Raw genomic sequence first — 25,457 nt, forward strand, 5'->3', positions numbered from 1 at the left:
TGTGCTTAGCTAGACTAATTTCTGCGCCAGGAAAAGTCTGGGTTCTGGGACCAGCAGAACAATGTAAAACCATATTTCCTTTTGAATTGTTGTTTATTCTGTAATGTTTACAGAATATCTATCTATCTCACACGGAGGTGTAATGCGAGACACTTAAGCTGCTGGACGTTGGATCCGACTATCCCTTTGGCTTTGGAGTTGTCAGCTGGAACTGGCCACACCCCCTGTCAATATTTGCAGTGGTAAGGGCTAGAAACTTAACAAACAGAAAATAATGATTCTCAGGACAGTCAGTACTGTGGTCTAATGGTATAGGATTAGCAATGCATACATAACCCTAGGACAGGTTGCGAGCCTTTCATGACCTCAGGGAGAAAGCCATCAGCAACAGAATGTGGACAAACAGTGCAGCTTCTGAAAGGAAAAGGTCAGTTTGGCTGGGAGGGAGGGTGGGAAACGTGCTTCACACAGGAGACACTCTGTGCCATTTACAATGTACCAACAAGATTTAAAAGAGATGTAGGGTTTTTTTACTTTGTTTGTTTGACTATTAAAAAGTGCAGATATCCATTGATGCCGCCCTGGGCTCCTACTGGGAGGAAGGGTGGGATATAACAACAGCAACATTATTATTATTATTATTATTATTATTATTATTATTATTATTATTATTATTGGCAATTGCAGGGGGGGGGAGTCTTAACTGCTCCAGGAGTTTCCTTTGCATGTCATATGCCACTCTGGGCACCTTCAGGAGGAAGAGGGGGATATAAATTTAACAAGTAAAAGAAAAATAAATAAAACATGCCCAGCACCAACCAGCAGTGGCAAAACCTGCGCTAAAGATCTCAAGCAGCTCCCGATTCAATGGGCGCAGCCCACAACAAGCAGGGGTGTGACGCTCGGGTCCCGGTGAAGCATTCTGTGCTGCTCAAAAGCCTGACCGGCCATTATGCCCAAACCATCTGGGTGCCGTTAAGAAGCGATTGGCCTTTAATTCTCAAGCTGCCTATTCGTATTGGGGGGGGGGGCTGATTAACTGCTTGTTCTTTCAGCTCATTCATCTAAAAACGAATGAATATTTCCACTGTACCAAAAGTCCAGTTTATTTATTGGATGTCATGTACACAGACACACAACTTGAATATAGCTTCAGATTTAGATTGTGAGCTCCCCTGTCAATTTTGAAATGGACTGCCTTCAAGTCGATCCCGACTTATGGCGACCCTACAAATAAGAACATAAGAAGAGCCTGCTGGATCAGGCCAGTGGCCCATCTAGTCCAGCATCCTGTTCTCACAGTGGCCAACCAGGTGCCTGGGGGAAGCCCACAAGCAAGGTTTCCCATTGCCTCCCTCTGAGGCTAGTCCTCCCCAGTTGGCTAGGGCCTGCTCAGCTTGCCACAGCTGCACAAGCCAGCCCCTTCCTTGTCCACAACTGCCAGCTGGGGGGCAACTGGGCTCCATGGGACTATGCAATTTGCCCATGGCTGCACAGGTGGCAGGGCATGTAACCCCTGAGCCGCTCACTGTGGGGTGATCTTTAGCTGGCCCTTTACACCCAGGAGACACGAGTGGGGATTTGAACTCACAGACTCTGGACTCCCAGCCAGGCTCTCCTCCTCACTGTGCTATACCAGCTGTATCTGTCAATTTTACTAACCCTTTAAAGCAGGAATTCGGAATCTTTTCCAGCCTGAGGATCGCATTCTCTTTTGGGGGGGGGAATGTGCCCATAGGGGTGGAGCCAGAGATAAAAGTGGGCGGAGCAACAAACTTAAATTTTGCCTTTGTCCAGCAGGCTAGCTTCTACACACACTCACACATACCCCTCTTTATCCTCCATCCACGCAAGCGAGAGGCATTAATTAGAGTCGACAATCTCTCCCAGACAGGCCACTTGAACAGGGGGCAAAGTGAGGCCACTGAAGGGTGTGGCTTGGAAACAGTACTGAGGGCCAGAGAGAGAGGCCTGGAGGGCCATATTTGGCCCCCAAGACTGAAGTTCCCCACCTCCCCTTCAAACCTCTACACATGTGGCTGGCTGGTGCTGTTTTAATGATATAAGATAGTAATAATAAGAATCATCAAGCCAGGAGGGCTCTAAGAGGTCTTCTATAATAATAATAATAAAATAATAAAAATTTATTTTTAGGCCACCTATCTGGCCGAATGAACGGCCACTCTAGGCAGCGTACATAATTAAAAATACAACATATAATACAGTTTTAACATATAAAACAATTATAATCCACCAACCTACATCTATACGCTGTAAACTAAAATTATCTAGGAGACTTGTATGCCCACTGAAACAACCAAGTTTTCAATCCTTGGCGGAAACCTACCAGGGAGGGGGCATGGCGAAGGTCGTATGGCAGAGTTCCAGAGGGTGGGGGCCACAACCGAGAATGCCCTCTGGTCCGCACCAGCCTAGCTGTCTTAACTGGTGGGACCGAGAGAAGGTCTTGTGGGGCAACCCCACCACTCAGGGCAGGATCTGAAATGGTGGCCACAGCTGGTGTGCCGTGGGCTGCTGTTTGCAACAGAAGGAAACCTCCCCATGCCACACACCCTGTCATCTGAGTCAGCCTTCTCGAACCCAGTGCCGCTCCAGATGTTTTGGACCGCAGCTCGCTGGGGCTGATGGGAGGGGCTGTCGAAAAACATGTGGAAGGCACCGGGTTGGCAAAAGCAGCTTTAGCCTGTTGATGGATAGATGAACATTTCTAGTCCTCATTAATTTTATCCCCCAATTTTTCCTCCTTTCACAGGGTGCCCAAACATCTTCCACATCTCATCGACACATCCTTCCTTCCTGAGGCCTTCCTTTTCGTCCCCTTCCTACTTTCTTCTGTTGAAGGCCCCTTCCTCCTGTGAACGATGGGCTTTGTCTCCCTCAAAGGATATCCCGAAGGGCACCTTCCCCCTTGGCTTTGTGGTTTTCCCTTTGTCATCCTATGCCTGGGAGATTCTTGGGAGGCTGGGATGGTAAAGGGAAGCCCACAGAGCTGTGGACCACGGAGACTGGGAAACATCCGAAAGCTGTTGAACGTCCCTTGGGCTGGAGTCAAGCCACGCCAGTAGCTCTAGAGATTTCAGCAGCCATCACCCACAGCCCTTTTCTATACAGATCTTGAGGACTAGAAGCTTCATTTTTTAAGAAAGAAAAGAACATCAGGGAAAATCCTCAAGGAAACGAAATTCTAAGCCCGACGATGCTGGCTGGTACTGGCAGAGGCTGTCTCAAGCTGGAATAGGGGAGATTCAGTCCCCAGTTTAAAGCCAAATTTATTAAATTTGCATATTCAAAATAATATGAGAACTGAAACACAGCCATCCTTCCAAATTTGCACATATCCAAATTTTACAACGCGGCTTCTCCAACCAACCAATGTTTACAAAAAATGTGTATCTTAGGGGAAAGTGTGCACAAAATGAATATATTGGTGAACATAACGTACAAAAATGCTTTATAATAGGAGAAATTGCTTGCAAAAAATTGTGTACATTAGACAAAAGATGCATTTATTAGGAGATATTCGCCCTAAAAGGCTGAAGAATTTTATTGAGGATTTAAAAAAAATAATAATCGTAAATTGCTGCAGAAATCTGTGGAACCGAATTTAAGATTACAAAAATGAGAAACTGGGAAACTTGAAACTGATAGATCATTCTATCATTGGAAACATTTTCCTCAGCTCCTACACTGCAGAAGCCAAGAGACTTATATGTGGTCTTGAGTTCCTTACAGGAAGGATGCAATTGGAAAAAAAAGAAATGTAAGGACTAAGATATAGTCCTTTTAGCATTCTAATTTGTATATGACTATCTATGAGCATATTTTTATTTTGAAATGATGGGCTATTGTCATTGCTGTTTTGTAAGTCACCGTGCAACTGTAGAGAGGAGGGGCATGGATTTTTTTTTGGGGGGGGGTGAGGGAAAGAAAGTAATTGGCAGCACAAAGCCAAATATGCTCCCTTAGAAGCAAGTCCCACTAAATTGCTGCCCTGGGCTCCTCCTGGGAGGAAGGGTGGGATATAAATCAAATAATAAATAAATAAATTCAATGGGATTTACTCTCAGGTAAGCACCCACACGTTGGCAGGCAGGCAGAGCAATTAAAAAGCCCAAGACCACACCTCTTTTATACATGAGGACTAGCGGCTTGAAGACAAAAGGAATAAAAGTTAAAATTCTCATGAATCCAGAACACATCACACAGCACATAGTTTAAGCTGTGGCGTTTGCTTGGTGGTGCAACAGCTCCCTTATAGCTCCACGCTGTTTCCTTACTGAAGCAACAGCTACCTCATAGCTCCAAGCTGCTTCTTTGCTGAAGCAACAACTCCCTCATAGCTCTACACTGTTTCCTTGATGGTGCAACAGCTCCCTCATAGCTGCACGCTCTAGCCTGCCTGAAGCGGGGGATATGTAATGCTTTCATTCTGTCTGTCTCACCCAGAGCTTGAAAAAGTTACTTTTTTGAACTACAACTCCCATCAGCCCAATTAGTGGCCATGCTGGCTGAGGCTGATGGGAGTTGTAGTTCAAAAAAGTAACTTTTCCAAGCTGTGGTCTCACCCTCCCTCCTTCCACTCCCCAACTTTTTTTGTGTTGAAATCAAGCACACTGGAGCAAACCCTATGATAAACGTCACATCGAGATCACCAGGGAGCGCTCAGGAGGTTGAGAACTATGACAGAGTTAGAGGTGGGGAGCCTGTGGCCCTCTCATCAGCCCCAGCCAGCATGGCCAATGGCCAGGGATGATGAGAGCTGGGAGTCCATCAGCGTCAGGAGGGCATTCCCTGCTCCTGCAAGAGATGGGAGGAATGCCTCTGTTTAGTGATTTTTCTTGTAGGGGTTCTTGTTTGCCGCCTTGGGCTCCTTCTGGGAGGAAAGGCAGGATATAAATTTGACAAATAAGTAAATAAATAATTTGGTCCATCTAGCTCAGTACTGTCCAAACTAACTGGCAGTCTCTCTCCAGGATTCCAGGCAGGGACTCTCCCCCAGATCTACCCAAGATTGAACTGGGACAATCTCCACGCAAGGCCGATGTTATTGATTTATTTTTATATTCATATCCCCCCTTTCCTCCCAGGAGCTCCAGGTGGCATACATGGTTCTCCTCCCTCTCCTCATTTTATCCTCGCCACAACCCTGCAAGGTAGGCTAGGCGGAGAGCCCGTGACTAGCCCCAAGGCCACCCGGCGAGCTTCCTGGCTGGGAGGGGATTCGAACACGGGTCTTCCCCCAGGCCCGAGCACGACATCCTAACCACGACACCACACAGGCTCCGGCCAGCCTCCGAAGAGGTAAGAATGCGCCGCAGCGTGCGCGACAAGAGCTTGGGTGGCCGGTCGGCCCTTCCTCGAGGCGCCCGCCCCACGCTCCTCCCTCCTCGGCATCTGCGGCGCCGAGGCGGAGACTCGCCGAGGAGGAGGGTCAGAACCTCAGTTGCCCTTCAAGCTGACGTGCGCCTGGGCTGGGAGCCGGGCCCGGCTTTCCTCTCCACGTTGCGCCAGGGCGAGGCGGCCCCCTCGGGAGGCGTCGGCGGCCCGCTCGGGAGGCGTCGGCGGCGAGGGCCGGTTGGTCAAGCCTCGCCATCGGTGGCAAGCGGCTGAGCCGCCTCGACGGCTTGCAGGGGAGAGGGAGACCGCGAGAAGGGGCGGTATGTCGGGCTTGGATTACCTGGCCGCTGAGTGCCTGATGTCCATCTCTAGCGGCGCCCTGGTCCACCCGGCCGCCGCGGAGCGCGGCGGGCGCCCGAGTGTCCCCGCGCCTTGCGCCCACCAGCTGGCGCGCCCCGAGGGGCCGGAGCTCCCCGAGGGCGCGTGGGAAGCGGGAGAGCCGCTCCGGAGAGCCCCCGTCAGCCTCGCTGCCGCCGCCAGCCCCACGGCCAAAAGGCACCGGTGCCCTTTCCAAGGCTGCGCCAAAGGCTACGGCAAATCCTCGCATCTGAAAGCGCATCTCAGGACGCACACCGGTAAGGGCGCCGCCTCGCCGCTTCCGCCCCCCCAAACACGCCTCGATCTTGCTCCCTTTGCACCCCAGTAACTCCTCGGCCACTCCCAGTCCCCCCCCCCGGGTTCCCGCCTCGGTTCTTCTCCGCCGGCTCCATCCGCGTGGAGACGGCGCCTTGCTCGCTCTCACCCTCGGCGCGCGGATTTCCTGGGCTTAGTGAGGAGGATCACCCCCGCCCTTCTCGGATCAGGACTTCTTTGCTTCTCCCTTTCCCACCCCCGGGCTGGCCGATCCCGGCCCCACGTGCTCCGAAAGCGAAAGTAGTATTGAAGAGCGGCGTGGGTGGGTGGCAGCCCAGCAGACTTCGTTGCCCTCTTCCTCATTTTTTGTCATTCAGGTGACTTTTTTTGGGGGGGGGGAGCCAAATCAGAGGATCTATCCGCGGCTCGGTGGAGCCTCCGTGGTCAGACGCAGTCTGCCTCTGTGGTCGGAAAACACAACGAGCACGCTGGAGCGCTTTTGGGGGGAGGAGTCTGATGGGGTGGGGCTTGGCGAGGGAGGGGGCACCTCCTCGTGCTTTCTGTGCCAGCCCCCTACATTAAAAAAAAAAGTTTCTTGGAGACCCTTTCCTGGCTTCACATCTTTCCACACCTTGTGTGGAAGAGCCTGACTTTCTCTTGTCCATGTGGGACAACCGGGAAGATGGTGTGGCCAGCCAGAGTGGCCCGATTGGGTGCCCCCCCCATCAAGGAGGTCACCCCTTTCGTATATTTTGCCCACCTGGAAATGATCCCCCTTCCCGATTTCTTTTTTTCTGGAGCCACTACTGAGTGGGGGCCATGCTGGGTGGCCTTAATTTGGGGAGGGGCTGGATGTGTGCGTCTGTTGGTTTCTTGGTCTAGCCCCATTTGTGTGCCACACCCACCCACCCACGCCCACAATACAACACAACCCTTTCCCCAACATTTAGTTTGTTGTCATGTGCCTCCAAGTCGACTACGACTTATGGCGACCCTATGAATCAGCGACCTCCAAGAGCATCTGTCGTGAACCACCCTGTTCATGGGAGGAAGGGAGGAAGAAAAGTCAAAAATCTTAAGTGCTGGTGGATGGGTGGGCTTCACACGTGAGGTCAGCAGTGGGATGAATATGTTGTTGGGGCAAAGATCGCCTTGCCGTCCCTAGAATGTGACTCTCCAGGAAACTGGTTGCTATCCAAGAACATGGGGTGGTATTTGGCTATGTCCTACTCAGAGTAGACCCATTGAGATTAATGACCCTGAATTAGGCCTGGAGAGGTGAAGGCCCAAAACCAACAGGAAAAACTTTCGGGGGAAGATTGCTTTGCTCCCAATTTTTCTGTCCCCCACCCCCAGGAAAAATGACCCCCGCCACTTTTCTGGTCTTTTTTCCTGGGCTTTCACATATCTTGTTAGGTCCTATCTGCATGCACATTTAAAGCACTATGATATCTCTTTATAATAATAATAATAATAAATTTAATTTCTGTGTCGCCTAACTGGCCAATGGCCACTCTAGGCGACGTACAACAGTTAAAACATAATATGATAAAATACAATACAATTATACAATATAAAAACAATATAAGAACAATACAGCAGCAGACAATAACTTTAACAGTCATGGCTTCCCCCGAAGAATCCTGGGAACGATAGTTTGTTGTTTGGTGCTGAGAGTGGTTAGGAGACCCCCTATTCCCCTCACAGAATTATAATTCACAGAATGGCTTAATAGTCCATCTCCCCAGAGAACTCTGGGAATTGTAGCCCTGGGAGGTGGAATGGGGGTTTCCTAACCACTCTCAGCACCCTTAACAAACTACAGTTCCTAGGATTCTTTGGGGGAAGACATGGGTGTTTAAAGTATTATTATTATTATTATTATAACAATAATAATGAGAGCCAGTGTGGTGTAGTGGTTAGAGTGTTGGACTATGACCTGGGAGACCAGGGTTCGAATCTCCACACAGCCACGAAGCTCACTGGGTGACCTTGGGCCAGTCACTGCCTCTCAGTCTCAGAGGGAGGCAATGGTAAACCCCCGCTGAAAACTGCTTACCATGAAATTCATGGGGTTGCCATAAATTGACTTGAAGGCAGTTCATTTCCATTTTTCAACAACAGTAATAATATTTACCTGCCCTTCACCCTACAATTTTAAAATATGACATTAAAAACAATTTAAGAACAACCTAATCAGATGGGTCCTAAAAATACATGTCTCGGGTGTCAAAAGGCCTGAGTAAAGAGGTGTCTTTCAGCATCCGCCAAAAAGTGTACAGCAAAATTGCTAAGCTCACCTCGGTGGGGAGAGAGTTCTACAACTTAGGGGCTGCCAACGAGAATGCCATCTCGCAGGCCACCCCCTGTCCCAGAGCTTCTGAGGGTGGCGGAACTACCAAAAGCCCCCCCCCCGATCTCAACACCCAAGAGGGTCTGTAGGGAAGGAGAAGGCCTTTCAGATATTTGGGACCTCAATCGTTTGGGCTTTAAATACTAGCATCCTAAATCGGGCCCAGAAACAAGCTGGCAACCAGTGCAGCTCTTTTAAAACTGGGGTTACATGAGATCTAAAAGGGAACCCCAGCTAGTAATCTGGCTGCTGCATTTTGGACCAGTTGAGGTTTTCGAGTCGTCTTCACATAGAGCGCCCTGCAGTAATCCAGTCTGGAAGTTACCAGAGCATGGAGTACTGCGGCCAAGTCATCTCCGTGCCCAAAAGGAGCGGAAGTTGGCAAACCAGCCAGAGCTGGAAAAAGGCACTCCAAGCCACTGAGGCCACCTGAGCCTCTGGGGACAATGCTGGATGCAGGAGTACCCCCAAGCTGCGGACCTGTTCCTTCCAAGCGAGTGCAGCCCCATTCAGAACAGGCCATCTCCACACCGCCCGGGCATGAGACCTCAGGACACAGAATATCTCTGTCTTTTTAGGATTCAGCCTCAACTTACTGGCCCACATCCAGCCCATCACTGGCCCCAAGCACCGCTCCAGCACCTCAACTGCTTTAAATATATAGTGCAGACAGGGCCTTTGCATTCCTACATTCCAGCAAAATGGGATGGAGCAGAAATGGGGTGTGGGGGGACACACTTCTGATCTGGAGATGTCTTCACGTTGGGGAGTGTGGCCTGCGAAAAGTCCCACCTCAGTGGTTGAGTGCACAGTTTGCATGTAGATGGGCCCAGGTTCAAACCCCAGTGTTGGGAATGTCCCGTCTGAAACCCTGGAGAGTGTTGACACTACTGAGCTAGGTGGACCAATGGTCTGACTCACTGTGAGGCAGCTTAAGCTCCTATTTTGAAACTCGGCCTACATTCAGAAACATGAGGACTGGGATCTTGCTCTGTTTTTAAGGAAAGGATCCTAGCTCGGTAGTTGAGCACCTGCTTTGCGTGCAGAAGGTCTCAGGTGCCATCCCTGATCATCTCCAGGTAGGATCAGGAATGCCCCCTGCCTGAAACCCTGGAGAGGCACTGCCAGTCAGTGCAGACAACACTGAACTAGATGGACCAATGACCTCACTCGGTATAAGGCAGCTTTCTATATGCCAATTAAATCAACTTTTTATTCAGGACCATGAGGACTAGAACTTTACTCTATTTTTAGCTTTCTATATGCCAATTAAATCAACTTTTTATTCAGGACCATGAGGACTAGTGTCTTACTCTGTTTCTAGCTTTCTATGTGCCAATTAAATCAACTTTTGATTCAGGACCATGAGGACTAGAATCTTACTCTATTTTTAGCTTTCTATATGCCAATTAAATCAACTTTTGATTCAGGACCATGAGGACTAGAATCTTATTTTTAGGGGAAGGGGCTGTAGCTCAGTGGCAGAGCACCTGCTTTGCATGCAGAAGATCTCGGGTTCGATCCCTGATCATCAGGTAGGATCAGGAATGTGCCCTGTTTGAAATCCTGGAGAGGCGCTGCCAGTCAGTGCTGACAACACTGAACTAGACGGACCAATGGCCTGGCTTGATGTAAGGCAGCTTTCGATATTTCAGCTAAACCAACTTCTCATTCAGGACCATGAGGACTAGAACCTTACTTTGCTTCGAAGGGGAAGAGCCGTAGCACACTGGCAGAGCAGCTGCTGATGCAGGCAGAAAGTCGCACATTTGCTCCCCCGATGGCATCTCCAGTTAGTAGTGGCTGGAGAAGGCTCCTGTCTGAAGCCCTGGGGAGCTGCTGCGATTCAGTGTGGAGGCAGACGGCACAGGGCCCTGGGTCCGTAGAAGGCAGTTCCCTACATTCCTAACTTGGGCAGCGTTTCCTCCTGAATAAATGCGCCTAAGGTGGTGATGGAAACAGCCGGCCTCTGTCTTCGGCCCTGTTCTGTCGGGCGTGCCAGGATTAGGTGTCTCTGCTGACTGGCTTGTTCCAGTGCTGCCCTTAATCTCCTCGTGGGCGGGCGGCTACGCCAGGCAGGCTGCTGGCAGGATCGTACATGCGGAGGCTGCTGAGCTTGTTTTTTCCTTTCTCTTCCAGAGGTTCCGTTTCCTCAGACGCAACCCGGTTGAAACTCTCATTTGGGGTGGTTGTTAAAACGCGTCCAAGGCTGCCTTGTGTCGGTCGGTCCGCTAGGCCTTTTAAACACCTTGCAGACCTCTTCCCCCCTTTTTGCCAGCGCTGCCCCTTCTGCATGGGTGGGGATGCAGAGATCGCCGCGCGTTTGCGTGCGCGGAAGGGTTTGCGGATCGGGACGCCAATCCCACCCGGCCTTTAGAAGAGGGGACTCTTCTCTGCATTGGCGTTGATGGGTTTGGCAAGAAAGGTTTTCTAGCCCGGGCTGGGGCAACGAAACAGGCGCTTTATAGCAGCAAAGTTTACAAAGCGATGCTAAATAGTGCCGTCGGAAGTAGGAACCTGCCTTACCCTGAATCAGATCTGTGATAAATCTGGCTCAGGATCTCCTGCACCACTGTTCTTCAACCTTGGGTCCTCAAATGCTCTTGGACGGCAACTCCCATCACCCCTAACCAGCATAGCCACTGGCCAAGGGATCACGTAGAACGCTGGTCTGCACTGACCCGCAGCGGCTACTCACCTACCTAGCAATGTCGTTGGGGGTTGAACCTAGGACCTTCCGCACACATTGAGCGATGGCCTTTTCCCTGTTTGCAAGGTCCAGGCGTGGGGGAGCCTGTGGCCTTCCAGATGTTGCCAGACTGCGACTCCCACCAGCCAGCAAGACCAATGGTCGTAAGAACACGGGAAGAGCCTGCTGGATCAAGCCAACTGCCCGTCTAGACCAGCATCCTGTTCTCCCAGTGGGCAACCAGAGGTCAGGGACGATGAGAGTCTGGCAACATCTGGAAGGCCACCAGTATCCCTCCTGTCTGCTCTTAAGAACCAGCATTGCCTAACTGCATGCAAGAGAGGGTAGAATGCCTCTAGAGGAGGTGGTTTGCAAGCTGTGGTCCACGGGCTTTGCTCAGCGGTCCAGCACGTATCTGTGAAAATGCAATTAAAAAGTGTGCACGGCCCATTGCAATTGTTACAACAGGCCAAAAATACGAAAATGGCCCGCTGAGAACCTCAGCAATTTTCAAGGGGTCCATGGGTGGGGGAAGGTTTGGGACCCAGTGCTCTCTAGAAGAATGTCCCTATTTAGAAGGGAAGATGCATGCCCTGCAGAGAGAGGGGAATGCCTCTTCTTAGAGTTGTATTCCTAGTTGTGGTCAGAGTCCATCAACATCTGGAGAGTGCCATAGATAGTCCCCGTCCCTGGGCAGGGAGATAGGTGAAAAGCCAGCCGGACAGCCACCTGTCAGGGATGCTTTGTCTTGCCTTCCTGCATTGAGCAGGGGGCTGGACTTGATGGCCTTATAAGCCCCTTCCAACTTGACTACTCGATGATTCTATGATTGTGAGGATCGGTAGAGGTATCATGTTAAGTGGGAGAGAGTCTGTTGTTGCTGGCTTGGCTTTGTGCTTGCAGCCTAGCATGGTAAAGTACATTCAGCCACTAAATGCTATATATACATATAATAAAATAAATATCAGAGAGAGACATAACATTTGAGGCTTTCTGATACTGGCTCATCTGCATTCATCAGGCTTCTGCTAGTATTTATTTATGCAATGCTCTATTTATTTATCTATCTAAGCAATGCTCCCTCAGAAAATATTTAGGGGAAATATTTATATACATCAGTATATAAATAGTTTATTTTATAATGCATGTATGTACAAAACATACAATGTCTTTTGTAAGTTTCAGAAGGTTCCCGTTCTTTGCACCTTTTACAAACGGGACTGTAGTCAGTAATAATTTTTTTTTTACTTTTTAAGGATGCTTTTGTTGTTCATAACAATCTTGTTCATATATACATATATATATATACACACACACACATACAATTTCTTTTGTAAGCTTAAGAAGACATTTAATTCATGGGTCACTTCCAGTGAAGCATCATGCAGGGATTTCATGATACAATTTTTTAAAAACCCATGTGCAAAGCAATAGCATACATCAAAACAGTTGAAACAATTGCATGTCTAAAAACAATTTCAAATAAATTTTGATACCACCTGGGATAAAAAGGACAAAGAAATGTCCGCTTGGAAGGCTTGTTGAAAGAGGAAAGTCTTCGACAGACACTGAAAAGACATTAAGGACTATTTTTCTTCCGTGCTTCTTTCGCGCGCCATTTTTTTGTATTCGATAGGAAGTGGCTTAGAAATATTTTAAGTACCCATAAGAGTATCAAAACGGAGGGTTGCTTGGAGGGAGAGAGGTGCATTCATGTTTGTGCGTGTAAACCTCTGGCTTTTGCGTAGCTAGAACGCAGCCTCTTGCTCAAAGGTAAAAATTGCATCTGTTGCCACACCTGCTTTTGCCTCTAGCGCCGCCCACCATCAGCATGCGGACCCCAGAAGGCTGGTGTGCGCTTTTAGAATCTGGCATTCACGGGTAGACTGCTCCTGTCCATGGAGGTTCCGCCGCGTTAAGCTTTAGGACGAAAGAGACTCTGAAATGAAAGGAACAAACAAAACAAACTTTGACCACCTTTTTTTGTTTTGTGTGTATGTGTCTATCTGCAGGTGAGCGGCCATTTCCCTGCACCTGGCCCGGTTGCCAGAAGAGGTTTGCCCGTTCCGACGAGCTGGCCCGCCACGTCCGCACCCACACAGGCGAGAAGCGCTTTGCCTGCCCGCTCTGCGAGAAGCGCTTCATGCGCAGCGACCACCTGACCAAGCACGTCCGCCGCCATCCTGCCTTCCAGCCCAACTGCCACAGCGCTTCCCCGAGTGACTCAGTGACGAGCAGCTTGGCTGGGAGCCTCACCCCTGACAGCCCTGCCCCCTGATGGGCCTACCCCTGAAAAAGCCCTGCTTTAGTATAAAAGAGACGTGGCCAAAAGCTCGTTCTTCCCGGGACACTGTTTGCCTGGTGCTCCCCCTTGTACCACTCCGGGGGACCTTTGTGATTCCTGTCAGGGACCAACTCTTACCTGCGTCCATACCCCCAGAAGGCCAACACCAGAAAAGATCTCAATCAGTGATCGGGGTAATCGTACCAGCCGACTCGCTTAAATCCATCCGTTGCACCTTCAGATGTAACATCTCCCTTCCTCTTGTTTGTCGCCTGGTGCTTTGCTTTTCTGGGTTCCCTGTTCTAAGTCAGAAAAAAAAGGGGTGGGCCCTTCCACAATCGCTTTGCCTCTGTTCTCAACGCAAAGCGACCATCTCTGACTTGTATCTGCGGGAAGGCGGACTTCTGCACTGCCGTTCCCTGTCACATTCAGTAACTGCCAGACTGGATTTTCACTCTCTCTCTCAATACTCAGGAACAGAAAAAACATTGCCTAGAGTCCATCAAATCTGACTATAGTCAGATGGATGACTCCAGAATTCTTATTAACAGGGTACGACGGGCAGAGATTTACTGCCCCTGAATAGGGAGGATCAGTTCCTTGCTGTCACCGGTAATAGATGACTCTAGGAAGCTCATAAACAGGGTACAATGGGCAGAGCTATCCAATGTTGTTTGTTTCCGGCATCTGGTAAACAGGTAGACTGCTCCTGAATAAGGAAGATCCATTCCTTGTTGTTACGGCTAATGGTAATTAATCGGAGCCTGCCTTTGTGTGAATTTATGTAATTATTACTATTTTTTTTTACAAACAGCCATATTTGCTGGCAGCAATTGCTGCATCCAGTCATAGAATCATAGAATTGTAGAGTTGGAAGGAGCCTATAAGGCCATCGAGTCCAAACCCCTGCTCAGTCCAGGAATCCAGCTTAAAAGCATCCCCAACATGTGGCTGTCCAGCTGCCTCTTGAAGGCCTCCAGTGTGGGAGAGCCTACCACCTCCCTAGCTAATTGGTTCCATCGTCATACTGCTCTAACAGGAAGTTTTTCCTGATGTTCAGCCAAAATCTGGCTTCCTGTCACTCAAGCCCATTCTTCCGTGTCCTGCACTCTGGGACAATCGAGAAGAGATCCTGGCCCTCCTCTGAGTGATAACCTTTCAAGTACAGTGCTGTCATATCTCCCCTCAGTCTTCTCAAGGCTAAATAGGCCCAGTTCTTTCAGTCTGTCCTCATAGGGCTTTGTATCCAGTCCCCAGATCATCCTCGTTGCCCTCCTCTGAACCCATTCCAGTTTGTCTACATTGTCCTTAAAGTGCATTGTCTGGAACTGGGCACAGCACTCAAGATGAGACCTAACCAGTGCCGAATAGACGGGAACCAATACTTCATGCAATTTGGAAACTATACTTCTGTTGACGAAGCCTAAAATAGCATTTGCCTTTTTTGCAGCCACGTCACACTGTTGGCTCATATTCAGCTTGTGATCAGCAACAATCCCAAGATCCTTCTTGCATGTGGTCTATGCAGTGACTTTCACAGGATGGTTATACATGGCATGAAGGAATAAACAAAAGAGGGTTTGGACTCCTTCTACGCCCCATTTGCTTTCCCAAGGCTGTACTTGCCTGCTCCAGCCAGAAGCGGAGTCCAGCCTTCTTCCAAAAACCAGACATTGCTGGACTCCCAACTCCCATCGCCCTCCAGGAACCAGCATAGCCAACGGGATTATGGGAGTTTGGGAGTCCCAGCAGCATCTTGAGGGCCCCAGCTTGGGGGAAAGGCTCTTCAAAACTCTTCTGAGCGCAACGGTTTGGGGGAGTCTTCATTCTGATGCCGCCCCTTCTGACCCCAGAACTTTGTCGAGCATCAGATTTCCACCCCAGGAGGAAATCGGTGATCTATAAAGAAACATGGGATGTGATAATGACCAGATGTAAATAGTTCTTACCCCCCCCCCGGTCAAAACTTTTTAATGTTTATAGGAAGTTGAGACCCTGCTTTTTTATGGGCGTGGCTGTTTTATTTTTATGAAATGTAATTTATTTTTTTATATATATATATTTTTAAAATGGGTTATCCGCATTGAACTGGGAGACAAGCTGGTGGTGGTGGTGGGCACTGAGTGTTTTATCCTCCATGTCTGCCTTCGGGTAGCTCTGTGGGTAGAGCCCAAGCTTTCCATACCTGAGGCCCTAGGTTCAAACCCCAATGGCGTCTCCAGGTCGAACCAAAAATGTCCCCTTTCTGAAATCCTGGAGTCAGTGGTCAGTGTAGACAATACCCTGGAGCTTGCAGTCAGTGTAGACAATACCCAGCTAGATGGAGCACTCGTTCATGCAGAACCATGAGGACTGGAGTCTTTATTTTTGGAGGGCCACAGCTCAGTGGCTGAGCAGCAGATTTGCATACCGAAGGCCCCAGGTTCAGTCCCCAATGGCGTCTCCAGCTAGGGCTGGGAGATATCCCCTGCCTGAAATCCTGGAGAGCTGCTGCCAGTCAGTGCCGACGATACTGAGCTAGATGGACCGACGGTCTGTCTGTTTATAAGGCAGCTGCTGATGTCCGTGTGAGTGTTTTGCAAGTACAATTTGGCACATCTGAAAGCACTTTTTTCCTTCCCACAGGTCTGTGGCAAACTACTATGCACAGTTGTATTTCAGGGTGTGTGTGTACGTGTGCGTTTTGGGGTTTTGCAGCTGAACGTTGGTGCCTTGCTGCATTTTGAGTGATGGAGTCACCTCTAACGCCCGCCCCCCGTTTCCTTCTGTGCTGGCTATTTTGGGGAAATGTAAATCCAGTTTGTTGGGTGCCCGACGCAGCCTGTTGTCCGTGCCTTGGCTGCGCGGATCGAGGCCTATCTGTCCCCCGTTTGCGTCCGTCCAGGAGAAAGGGGAATTTGGCCGAGATGGTTTCCTTCTGTTTTGTGTGATGGCAATCACGAGAATTAAAACACTTAAAAAAAAAAAAGTCACTCTAGTTGTGAGAGTTGCTCCTGGCTGTGTCTGCCATTGCTTGAGCCACAGGTTGATGCAGCGATCGCCAACGAGGCATCCATGGGCACAGTGGGTCCCCTTAAGTTCTGCCCTGGTGCCCGTGAAACATCTGAGGCCTCTAGTCACTGTCCCCTTTGTCATGAGTTGCTGAGGGTGGGTACCTTTTCCCCCCTAGAAACGTGCAGAGAGCGGAAGGAGGAAGTTGGAAGAGTGACACTCTTTCCCACTTCTCTTTCAGCTCTATGTGCTTTTCAAGGCTCGGATTAATTCAACTTTTATCCAGATCCCTTGGAAAATCAAAGACAGTGTGAATGCACTTTTTTTCCTGTCTCTTGTGTGGAGGGGACTGAACTGAGAGACAAGGTAGAAAAATGACCAGTGAGGGTGGCGGGACAGTACTGGCTCAAAAATTAAATGTGCTCATGGGCTGAATAAGGTTGGCAATCCCTGCCTCACATGTGTATAAATGATGGGATTTATTTTATATATTTGTATTCTCTTAACAGAGCTCTTGTTTTAAAACCCAGTCTCTTGATTGGTATATCCGTGCATCGTGTTGGGGGTGCTGTGGAAGAGATGAAAAACGGTTAATAGTTTTGCTTTCCTTTCTCAAATTTGTATTTTTTAATAAGCACTGAGGCTTGTGTGCGCGTTTACTGTTGTGCCGTTTTACAATAAAACAAAACAAATTCTGCTTCACCCGTACGTCTGTGCGATGTCTAAAATAGATTTGCAGCCCGCAATCCCATGCATGCTGGCGCAGAAAAGAGTCTCACGGTGTGTTGATAGGGCTTACTCCATAGAAAGCATATTTATTTCATTTATACGCCCGCTTTCCTCCAAGGAACGTGAGATGGCACGCAAACAAAAGTTCTCTCCTGCCTGATTTTATCCTCACAACAGCCCTGTGAGGTAGGTCACTTTCTCCTCCATGACTTGGCCAATCTTTTAAAGCTGTCCAAGTTGGTGGCCATCACTGCCTCTTGTGGGAGCAAATTCCACAGTTTCGGCTGTGCAACAAGTGAAGAAGCCCTTTTGTCCGTCCTGAGTCTTCCAAGATTCAGCTTGATTGGATTTTGTTTTTTCCAGCGGTCATAGTGGCAAAGCATAAGAATGTGAAGCACGGTTGGTTATGTTCACCCTCTACTGTCAGAGACAGAATACAGGTCTGAATACCAGTTGCTGGGAATCACAGGGGAAGAGAGTTGCTGTTGCACCCAGGTCCTTGCTTGAGGGCTTCCCATTGGGGCATCCAGTTGGCCACTGTGACAGCAAATTGCTAGCCTAGATGGACCTCCTTTGGCCTGATCCAGCAGGACTCTTAACATTCACCAGCGCACATCAGAACTGGCGTGCTGATCCTGGAAGACCCCGAAACGCTCACATGACGCCACCCCTCTGGTTTTGTTTTCCCCTCATAGCTTTTCTGGGACGGCTGTCACATTCTGCACAGTTTTATGTGGGAGTAAATTCCACAAAGCCGTGGGGCGTGTTGCTGAATAACCGTGCAAGAGTTTACCCCCAGCCGCAAGGCCTTTCTCCACCTCCGTAATAATTGGAGAGGAGAACCGCTTTCAACATGCTCAGAGGCTTTCCGCTTGGGGCAGCAGCAGTCTTAAAGACCCACCTGCCTCATATTCAGCTTCTAAACCCACCACTGCCACTTTTTTACCCCGTTTGCTGAGGGTTGCCACTTCATTTTGATAGCAAGGCTCCTGTGCCTCTCAAAGTGCAGCAGGTAGGAATGTACAATAGATGCGTCTCTGTTTGGGCAGTGGAAGGGGAGGGACACACCCCGAGCAGTAAATAAGGCTTTTTAAAGGGGCACAGGAGCTTTTATTGGCAAAGAAGTTGGCAACCTTTAGATTTCGGTGAAATGCTCCTCTTCCCGAGATTTGCGTCTCGGGCGCAGGGGATTGGACACACCCCAAACAGTAAATGTGGCTGTACTAAGGGCGCAGGAGCTTTTCCTGGCGTGGAAGTTGGCAACTTTTAAACTTTTGCTACCTTTTCCTCTCCGCCCTTTCCTGCCTTCCCTCCCAAACCTTTATTGTTTATTTCCTCTTCCATATTCCTCTCCAACACACACACACTCGGAATAATTCTTTCCCCTCTCCTCCTGCCAATTTTGACTTTCCATCAGGCACTTCCTTAACTACCTTTAATAACCTTGACTGGGGAAGACTGGGTTTTGAGGACCCCTATGCTAAGAGCATGCGCTTTAACCAACATCGTTTCCCTTTTTTCTTGACCTTAGCTAAGATGGCGGCGGACCCTTTACCTCATCAGCGCCTGATCTGTGATAAATCTCCATCCTCCTCTTCCCCAAGGAGCATGCGCATTTGCGCTCTCTCTCTCTCTCTTCGCCCCTGCCCCCCCACCGCCGGCTTAATTTTGACCAACATGGCCGCTTCCCTGATTCCCCTCCCAACGCGCATGCGCATTGCCTTTCCTCCGCGTACATGGAACTGCGCACGCGCACCGCTGAGAGTCGAGGCCTTTCCTTTGCCCGCAACCAACATAGCGACGACCTGAGGCATGAAAGGGGAGAAAGGCGAGGAGCGACAGCCCAGCCACGCACGCGCAGTGCGGCGCGCCGAGGCCGCCCCGTGCCCGTAGCCAAGATGGCGACAGCCGGAGGTTTTTAAGGGGGGGAAAAGCGACAGCCCAGCCACGTTCCTTTTGCCGCGCACGCGCAGTGCTGTGAACAGAGGCCGCCCCTTTGCCCGTAGCCAAGATGGCGGCGGCCTGAGTTAGGTGGGGGCAGAAAGCAGAGGCGAAGCGACGGTCGGCCTCTTTTCCCTTCTCATGCCCCGCCGGGATGCTCCGCTCGAGCGGCTTCCTCCGCGGCGTCGAGTGCCCCTTCGGGCCGGCCTGCGGGAGGCCTTACTGCCACTTCCGACACCCGCCGGGGGCTCCACAGGCCGCCGCCCTCCTCCTCTCCGGGCCAACGCCTCCTCCGCGGCGCCTCTCCGCCCGGCCGGGCCTCAGCAGCGGCAGGAGCCCCTCCGCGGCAGCAGGTAACTGGGGTCGGCCGCCGAGGGGGGCGCGCTCTGCCTGTGTTCAGGGGCTCTTGCCCCGCCCGCTTGCCTGCGGTAAGAGGCGCTCTGCATATGCCCAGAGGGCGTTTCTGATTTGGGTTGGGTTGGGTTGAAAGTGAGGTAACAAAAAGGGGCCTCCACCCACCGCTCGCCTTGGCTGGTGATAACGATGCTCTGTGTGCGCCCAGGGGCTCTCTTTGGCCCTCTCCTGGGACGGGAGGAGGCGCTCTGCGTATGCTCAGAGCTGCATCTGATTTAAGGGAAGGGGGGGTCGAAAACGAGGGTAATGAAAAGATTGGGTGGCAATCACAGCTTGGCCGTGATAAAGATCTTCTGCATATTCTCTTGTCCGCCCTTTTTCTGTAATCAGTGGTACTCTGTGTATGTTCAGAGGCACTTCTTGTTTGGGGGTGGGAAGGGAGGGTAATGGAAGGCGGTCTCTGCCCTCCCCTCACTTTGGCTGCGGTAAAGACACTCTGCTTATACTCAGGGCTCTTTTCCGGTGGTGAGAGGCATGCTGTGTATGCTCACAGGCACCATAGGATGTGGGGTGTAGGAAGGGAGGATCATGAAAGCAGGTCTCCTCCCACCCTTCATCTCAGCTATGGTAAAGATCCTCTGCATACACTGAGGGGTTCTTATCCACCCTAGCATGTGATAAGGGGTGCTCTGCACATGTTCACAGATGCATCTGTTTGGGGTGGAGGTTGGGAAGGGAGGTAACGAAAAGGAGTCACCCTCCACCCATTCCTTCGCCTGTAATAAATACATACTCAGAGGTACTTCTACTTTAGGAGTGCTTGTGAAGGAACACAATCAAAAGCCTCCTCCCCACCCTTCACCTGGGGTAAAGATACTTTGCACATGCTCAGAGAATTTGCAAATGGGGTAGGGAAGCAAGGAATTCAAGATGTGTCTTCCCTTAAACACCTGCGAAAAGGGGACAGTGCAGGATGTGATCTGCGCGTGTGCAGGAGCTGTCCTAATTTTGGGGGATAGCGGAAGGAAATGAAGAGGTCTCTTCTGTATTCTTGAAGCAGCACTACATTTCCCTTGTCTGTGTTGAAGTGTGGAGGAAGCACTCTGCACATGTTCAGTAGCTCTTCTAATTAGGGAGGACAAAGACGCATAGAGGGTTCTCCTCCCCCATGCCACTTCACACCCCATCAAAAGATGGCAAAGAAATCTGTATGTGCCCGGAAACTCTGCTAATGCTAACTTAGGGCTCATCCAGACGACTGTAAAATGTGTGACACGATCGCTTTGTGTTTTCATTATTTTTCAGTCATCCATATGATGCCGCGCGTTTTTGCGCATTTTCGCGCGGTTAAATCCGCTCCTGCAGTACCGCAAATCATGCGATTTGCTTTTTTAAACCGGGAATCATCCGCTGTACCTTCAGGCGCTCGGATGCAATACCACTGACTTTACAGCTGTGGGCGTTTGATGGGCGGTTCCCTATATCCCTTTCCTCATTCTCAGCCAATCACGTATTTCCACTGTTGCGCATGTGCGCGAATGTCCGGGCAAAGCCCGGAAAAAGGAACCTATCAGAGCAATGGTGTGGTGTTGGGGGCCCCCCTGCAACTTCTACTGAGCAGATGCAAAAAAGCACATTTGCACAGAAGCAGCAACCAGCCGTTAATTTTTAGCCATCCTGCAAACTGGGCAGCCGCTCAGGGTGAGATCTGCAATTGTGGTTGTTTGTAAACTTTTTCAAGGGAGAAAATATTTATCTTTGCCTAACCTCCACCTCCCACCCCTCACCCCCCGCATCAGATGTCCTTCTTGAATGTATTGGTCTTTGCTTCCAGGCATCCAGAGTCGAGGGAGAAGGGGGCAGAAGAGAAATAGAGGCTTTCCTCTTGGATGACAGACACTCACCCACCGTTAGTCAATTTCGCTTTCCTGCCTGCAAGGCTACTCTCTTTGAGTCTTATCAATTTCAACCACAGCCTGCAGGTTCTCCACAGCCCAGCTGAGCTGAAAAGCATACAGTCGCTTTTGCGAAATATGGCAAATACAAGCAAAAAACCCACAGGAATTATTGGCATATAAGTGGTTTGCATGTTTGTTATATCAGAGGGAACACCGCAAAGCCTGTGCTGGTCGCTTCAGCGCAGATTGACACAGCAGCACGCGGAGCTGTTTGCCCGCATTCCCTGCCCGAGCCAAGAGTGGCCACCCGTGGGGGGGGGCTGTTTGCTTCCCTCAGGGGCAGCATTCCTGCTGCTGAGCCGCATAACGGTCTGGGGCTGAACCCTGCAGTGAATGAGCCCAAGGGTTACGGGGGGGATTCGGCCGGCGATTACAAGCGCTGATCCCTTGCACTGCCCACAATCCCCCTGGATGGTCATGGGCACCTGGAGACACACACCCCGGCCAGCGCTGCTCCAGAGTAGTGAGCGACAAGGAACTCCATTACAGCCACTACTATCAAACCATCAGGAAATTCAAACTTTCGCGCTCTTACGTTCAAGCGCATGCGCCTTGTTGTGCTTTGTTGCAAAGGGGGAGAGGAGCATACGTCATATTTTTGTGGACCAATTGGCTGATAGGGGGAGTGTTATGGGCGGAGCTGGGAAAAATCGAGAAGAAGTACGGGTCCTCTCGCGTGTGTGGGCGCAAAAAAAGCGGGTTTTTTATTGGGAAAGAGCGAACAAACAGGCAAAGTGAGGACTGTCAGATGACAAATCGGATATGGAAAATGTGGATTATCCTGCTCTGTTTGGATGAGCCCTTAGAATCTAGAAGAGTCACCGTTGAGATCCTTTCTGCGCCTACCAGTTCTGGGGTTGTTGTGGGTTTTTTAGTAATTGTTGGACTTTGGGGCGTTTTTGTTGAACGAACCAGGTACCATTTCATAAAAAGGCACACTTTAAGGTACGGAGCTTTCTGACACATGATGCTGGTTGTGTGCATTTATAAATGCTGTGCTAGCTAAAAAGAGCCTCAGGCTGGGGCAGTCTATCTCTGGGTAACAGTTGCTGGGAACCAACTTTGTGTGTGAGTGTGAAAGAGAGAGCGCCGTTGTCTTCATATTCCTCTCTTTAAATGTGTCCATTGATTTTAAAGATAGCAAGCCAGCTACAGGGACTGGTCCACTCGTCGCCATGTGCACCAATTGCGGTTTAATCTATTTTAATGTCCTTTGATTTTTTTAAAACCTAGGTTGAAGTGGAATTCTTTTAATTCCCCCCCTTCGCTGTTTTTGATTGTTTGCCTTACGACAGAATTGTTAGTTTGTTGCTGACTGGGACCTGTTTATACGATTTTGCAATTTTGGGGCATATTGTTTTGGTTTGTATGTCCTGCTGGGTCTGTTTATTTCCTTTGTTCCCTTCTCTGGGATTGAAAACATGCAATGAAGCGTAGGCTATAAATACTGTGGATAAATAAAACAGTGGTATAATGTTTATTTCTTTATTTAATTAATTTAATTTGCACAAGCCAAATAGAAAAGTTAGTATAAAACCAATAATACCGCTGCACTCTGAAATAAACCGCAGACCACCCACAAATCATACAACGGATGCTGCCGGTGTGTTGTGCCTTAGGAGTTGCCGTAACAGTGTGCCTGGCCCAAAGCGGCATCAATACAAAGTCCTGTTCTCTCCCGTAGTAGCTATGTAGCTTTATGTAGCTATGGGCTGGCACATTTTGATGCACATGACTTCCCCCAAAGAATCCTTGGCACCACAGCTTGTTAAGGTTGCTGGGATTTTGTAGCTCTGTGAGGTGCAAACTGCAGTTCCCAGGATTCTTTGGGAGAAGTTACGCGATTTAAATGTGTGTTTGATGTTCTTTAAACGTCTGGTGTGGATCTGCCCTTAGCTTAAGGGATTATTTTTTATACTGAAAAATACTGATTAAACACCAAACATTGAAAGCACAAATCACGAAAACAACTAAGTCATGCTCAGAGTTAGACCTGTTTGAGACTAAAGGACAGGACAGACATAGATTTGCTAATTTCAGTGGGTCGACTCCAAGGAGATTTTAGTTGGATGCAGTCCATTGATCTTAATGTGTTTTCTCCGAGGATGATTAAGCTGGATACAAGTTTAGCTGGTATTGCTTGTATCGCTGGATGAGCATTTTAGGATGTTTGTGTTGTACATATTTAATCTTTCTGGCTTTTAATTGATTTTGTCTGTTTGGTATTCAGTTGCTTTGAGCTTTTTTTTTGTATGAGGCAGCTAACAAATCTAATTATTATTATTATTATTAATGATGATAATAACACAACCCAGTAATATGTGCTGTTATGGAACGTCTCATTTTATTTTATTTTAAAAATGGGTTGCATCCAGCTAATTCATGCTTGGGAGCTGGCCCATTGAAATCAATGGAATTAAGTCATATTCATTGATTTCAGTGGGTCCTGAAGTATGAATGAGTTGGATTTCACCCAATGGGCTGGATCCAGTGTTAAGTCATACTCGCTGCAGACCCACCGAAATGAATGGACATGACTAACGATGTCTGATATCAGAGGGGCTACTCTGAGTAGAATTTAGTTGAATATAACCCATTATTTCTAATCTGGCGGTGTCCAATGGGCTGTACACAACTAATTTCTGCTTGGAGTGGACCCACTGAAATGAATGAGCGTAAGTTAGTCAGGTCTGTTAACTTCAATGGGTCTACTCTGTGTTGGATAACTGTTGAATACGACCCTTAAAAGTTATTCAGAGGTCAAATGCAACACAGTAATATCCTTCGTAGTAATTTACAGTATTGACAGGCAACGGAAGATGCAACTGAGGCCCCATAATCCTTTAAAATGTCAGGGCATTTAGAAAAAGGTCTTGTTCTGTCACTGAAAAGTTTGTAGTGCCCAGTCCCAGCCATATGTCTTCATGGAGGGTATTCCAGAGTCAGGGAGCCACCACACCTAAGCCCCTGATGTATATAATCTGGAGGGTGGCCCACTGGGAGGTGTGTGTGTGTGTGTGTGTGAGAAACCTTCCCATGAGGCACAGTTAACCTGTGGGACTCATTGCCGCGAGATGCGATGATGGCTTTAAAAGGGGGAGGGGGATTTGATCCAAGCTATAAGTTCTTAAGGTTTACTTTGGGGTGCACAACCCAGTTCTTTCTTTGCTGTACGTTACAAGGTCAAAAACCCAAGTAGCGATTTATTATGCACCCACAGCAGAGACCCATTGGGGTTCTGGTCCAGCTGGGAAAGCGTGAGAGAGAAAAAATGTCTTCAGTTGTTTGTAGAAAGTGCAGCTGGTGGACTCCTGTTATATCTCCACAGGAAAGCTATTCCTCAGGACAAGAACAGCCACACCGGACACCTTTAGAAGAGATTTTAGAAGAAAATGTGAGCGCCGTCCCCTGCAAATACTCCCTTTTTCTTCCCCTGCTTCAAAAGAGCCTTAGAAAACCAAAAAGTGGCCTTTCTTCACACTTTTAGTTAGTGACTCTCACAATCTAAAAAGCTTGCAGCCTTCGTGTTTACCTACTCTGGGATTTGTGTGTGTCGCAGGAAGTTAAATGTCAAAGAATCCACTTGCTTGAAAAATAATGGTGCTTTTTTTTCCCTTTTAAAGAGGGCAGTGTCTCTTTAAAAGCCACATGTGCCGACCCTGAAGAGTTTCCTCCCTGCCCTCCTTCAGGCTGAGTTATCTCTGCTGCCCCAGAAAGTTAGGCAGTCATGGCTGGCTATTGTGACATCCTCTTGTGCTGGAGTCTGCAAAAGAGATGTTAAAAAAAGGGGGAGGAAGAGGCCTTTGGGGGGAAAGCATGAACAAATACCTTCGTTGCTTGTTGACACCTGAGAGCCCAGGTAAAACATTTTTAAGAAATCCTCCCATCCTTGTGTTTTTTCTTTGCTGTTCGGAGAGAGAGATGCTTTGGGGGGGAAATAAAATAGCTGTTGGCTGTTAGCTTGAGGTGAGTGATCTTGATCCCCTCCAGGTGAATAGCCTATAGTGGGGTTGGTGAATTTGTTTCGTAGGCTTTGCAACTGCCCTTTGCCACCTACTTGCAAAGTGTTCCTTGATATTCTTTGTTTTAATTTAAGCCCTCCTGTGCATATAAAAAGCACTTGCTAATTGAGTATTGGGTCAAATAAATGTACACCCAGGCACACAC

The 25,457-nt window shown here is 49.1% G+C and overlaps 2 protein-coding genes across 4 annotated transcripts in view; both read left to right on the plus strand.

Annotated features, from left to right (window-relative positions):
- The first annotated feature begins 867 nt into the window (after positions 1 to 867).
- KLF16 (KLF transcription factor 16) lies at positions 868 to 17,019 on the plus strand. The gene is made up of 3 exons (XM_061601835.1): positions 868 to 969; positions 5,384 to 5,993; positions 13,046 to 17,019. The coding sequence occupies exons 1-3, from the start codon at positions 868 to 870 to the stop codon at positions 13,309 to 13,311; spliced, it is 978 nt and encodes a 325-aa protein (XP_061457819.1). The 3' UTR covers positions 13,312 to 17,019.
- Positions 17,020 to 18,863: 1,844 nt separating this feature from the next.
- REXO1 (RNA exonuclease 1 homolog) overlaps positions 18,864 to 25,457 on the plus strand; it is a 41,003-nt gene continuing 34,409 nt past the window's right edge. The window contains exon 1 of one of the 3 annotated variants that reach the window (XM_061600922.1): positions 18,864 to 19,331. In XM_061600922.1, coding sequence (XP_061456906.1) covers positions 19,133 to 19,331 — 199 coding nt within the window. In that variant the 5' untranslated portion in view covers positions 18,864 to 19,132. Of the gene's footprint in view, positions 19,332 to 25,050; positions 25,150 to 25,457 lie in introns of those variants that run through there. The other 2 variants (XM_061600920.1, XM_061600923.1) reach the window with 2 other exon arrangements.

This window comes from Rhineura floridana, chromosome 18 (genome assembly GCF_030035675.1).
Source record: "Rhineura floridana isolate rRhiFlo1 chromosome 18, rRhiFlo1.hap2, whole genome shotgun sequence".
In the NCBI taxonomy this organism is placed as follows: domain Eukaryota; kingdom Metazoa; phylum Chordata; class Lepidosauria; order Squamata; family Rhineuridae; genus Rhineura; species Rhineura floridana.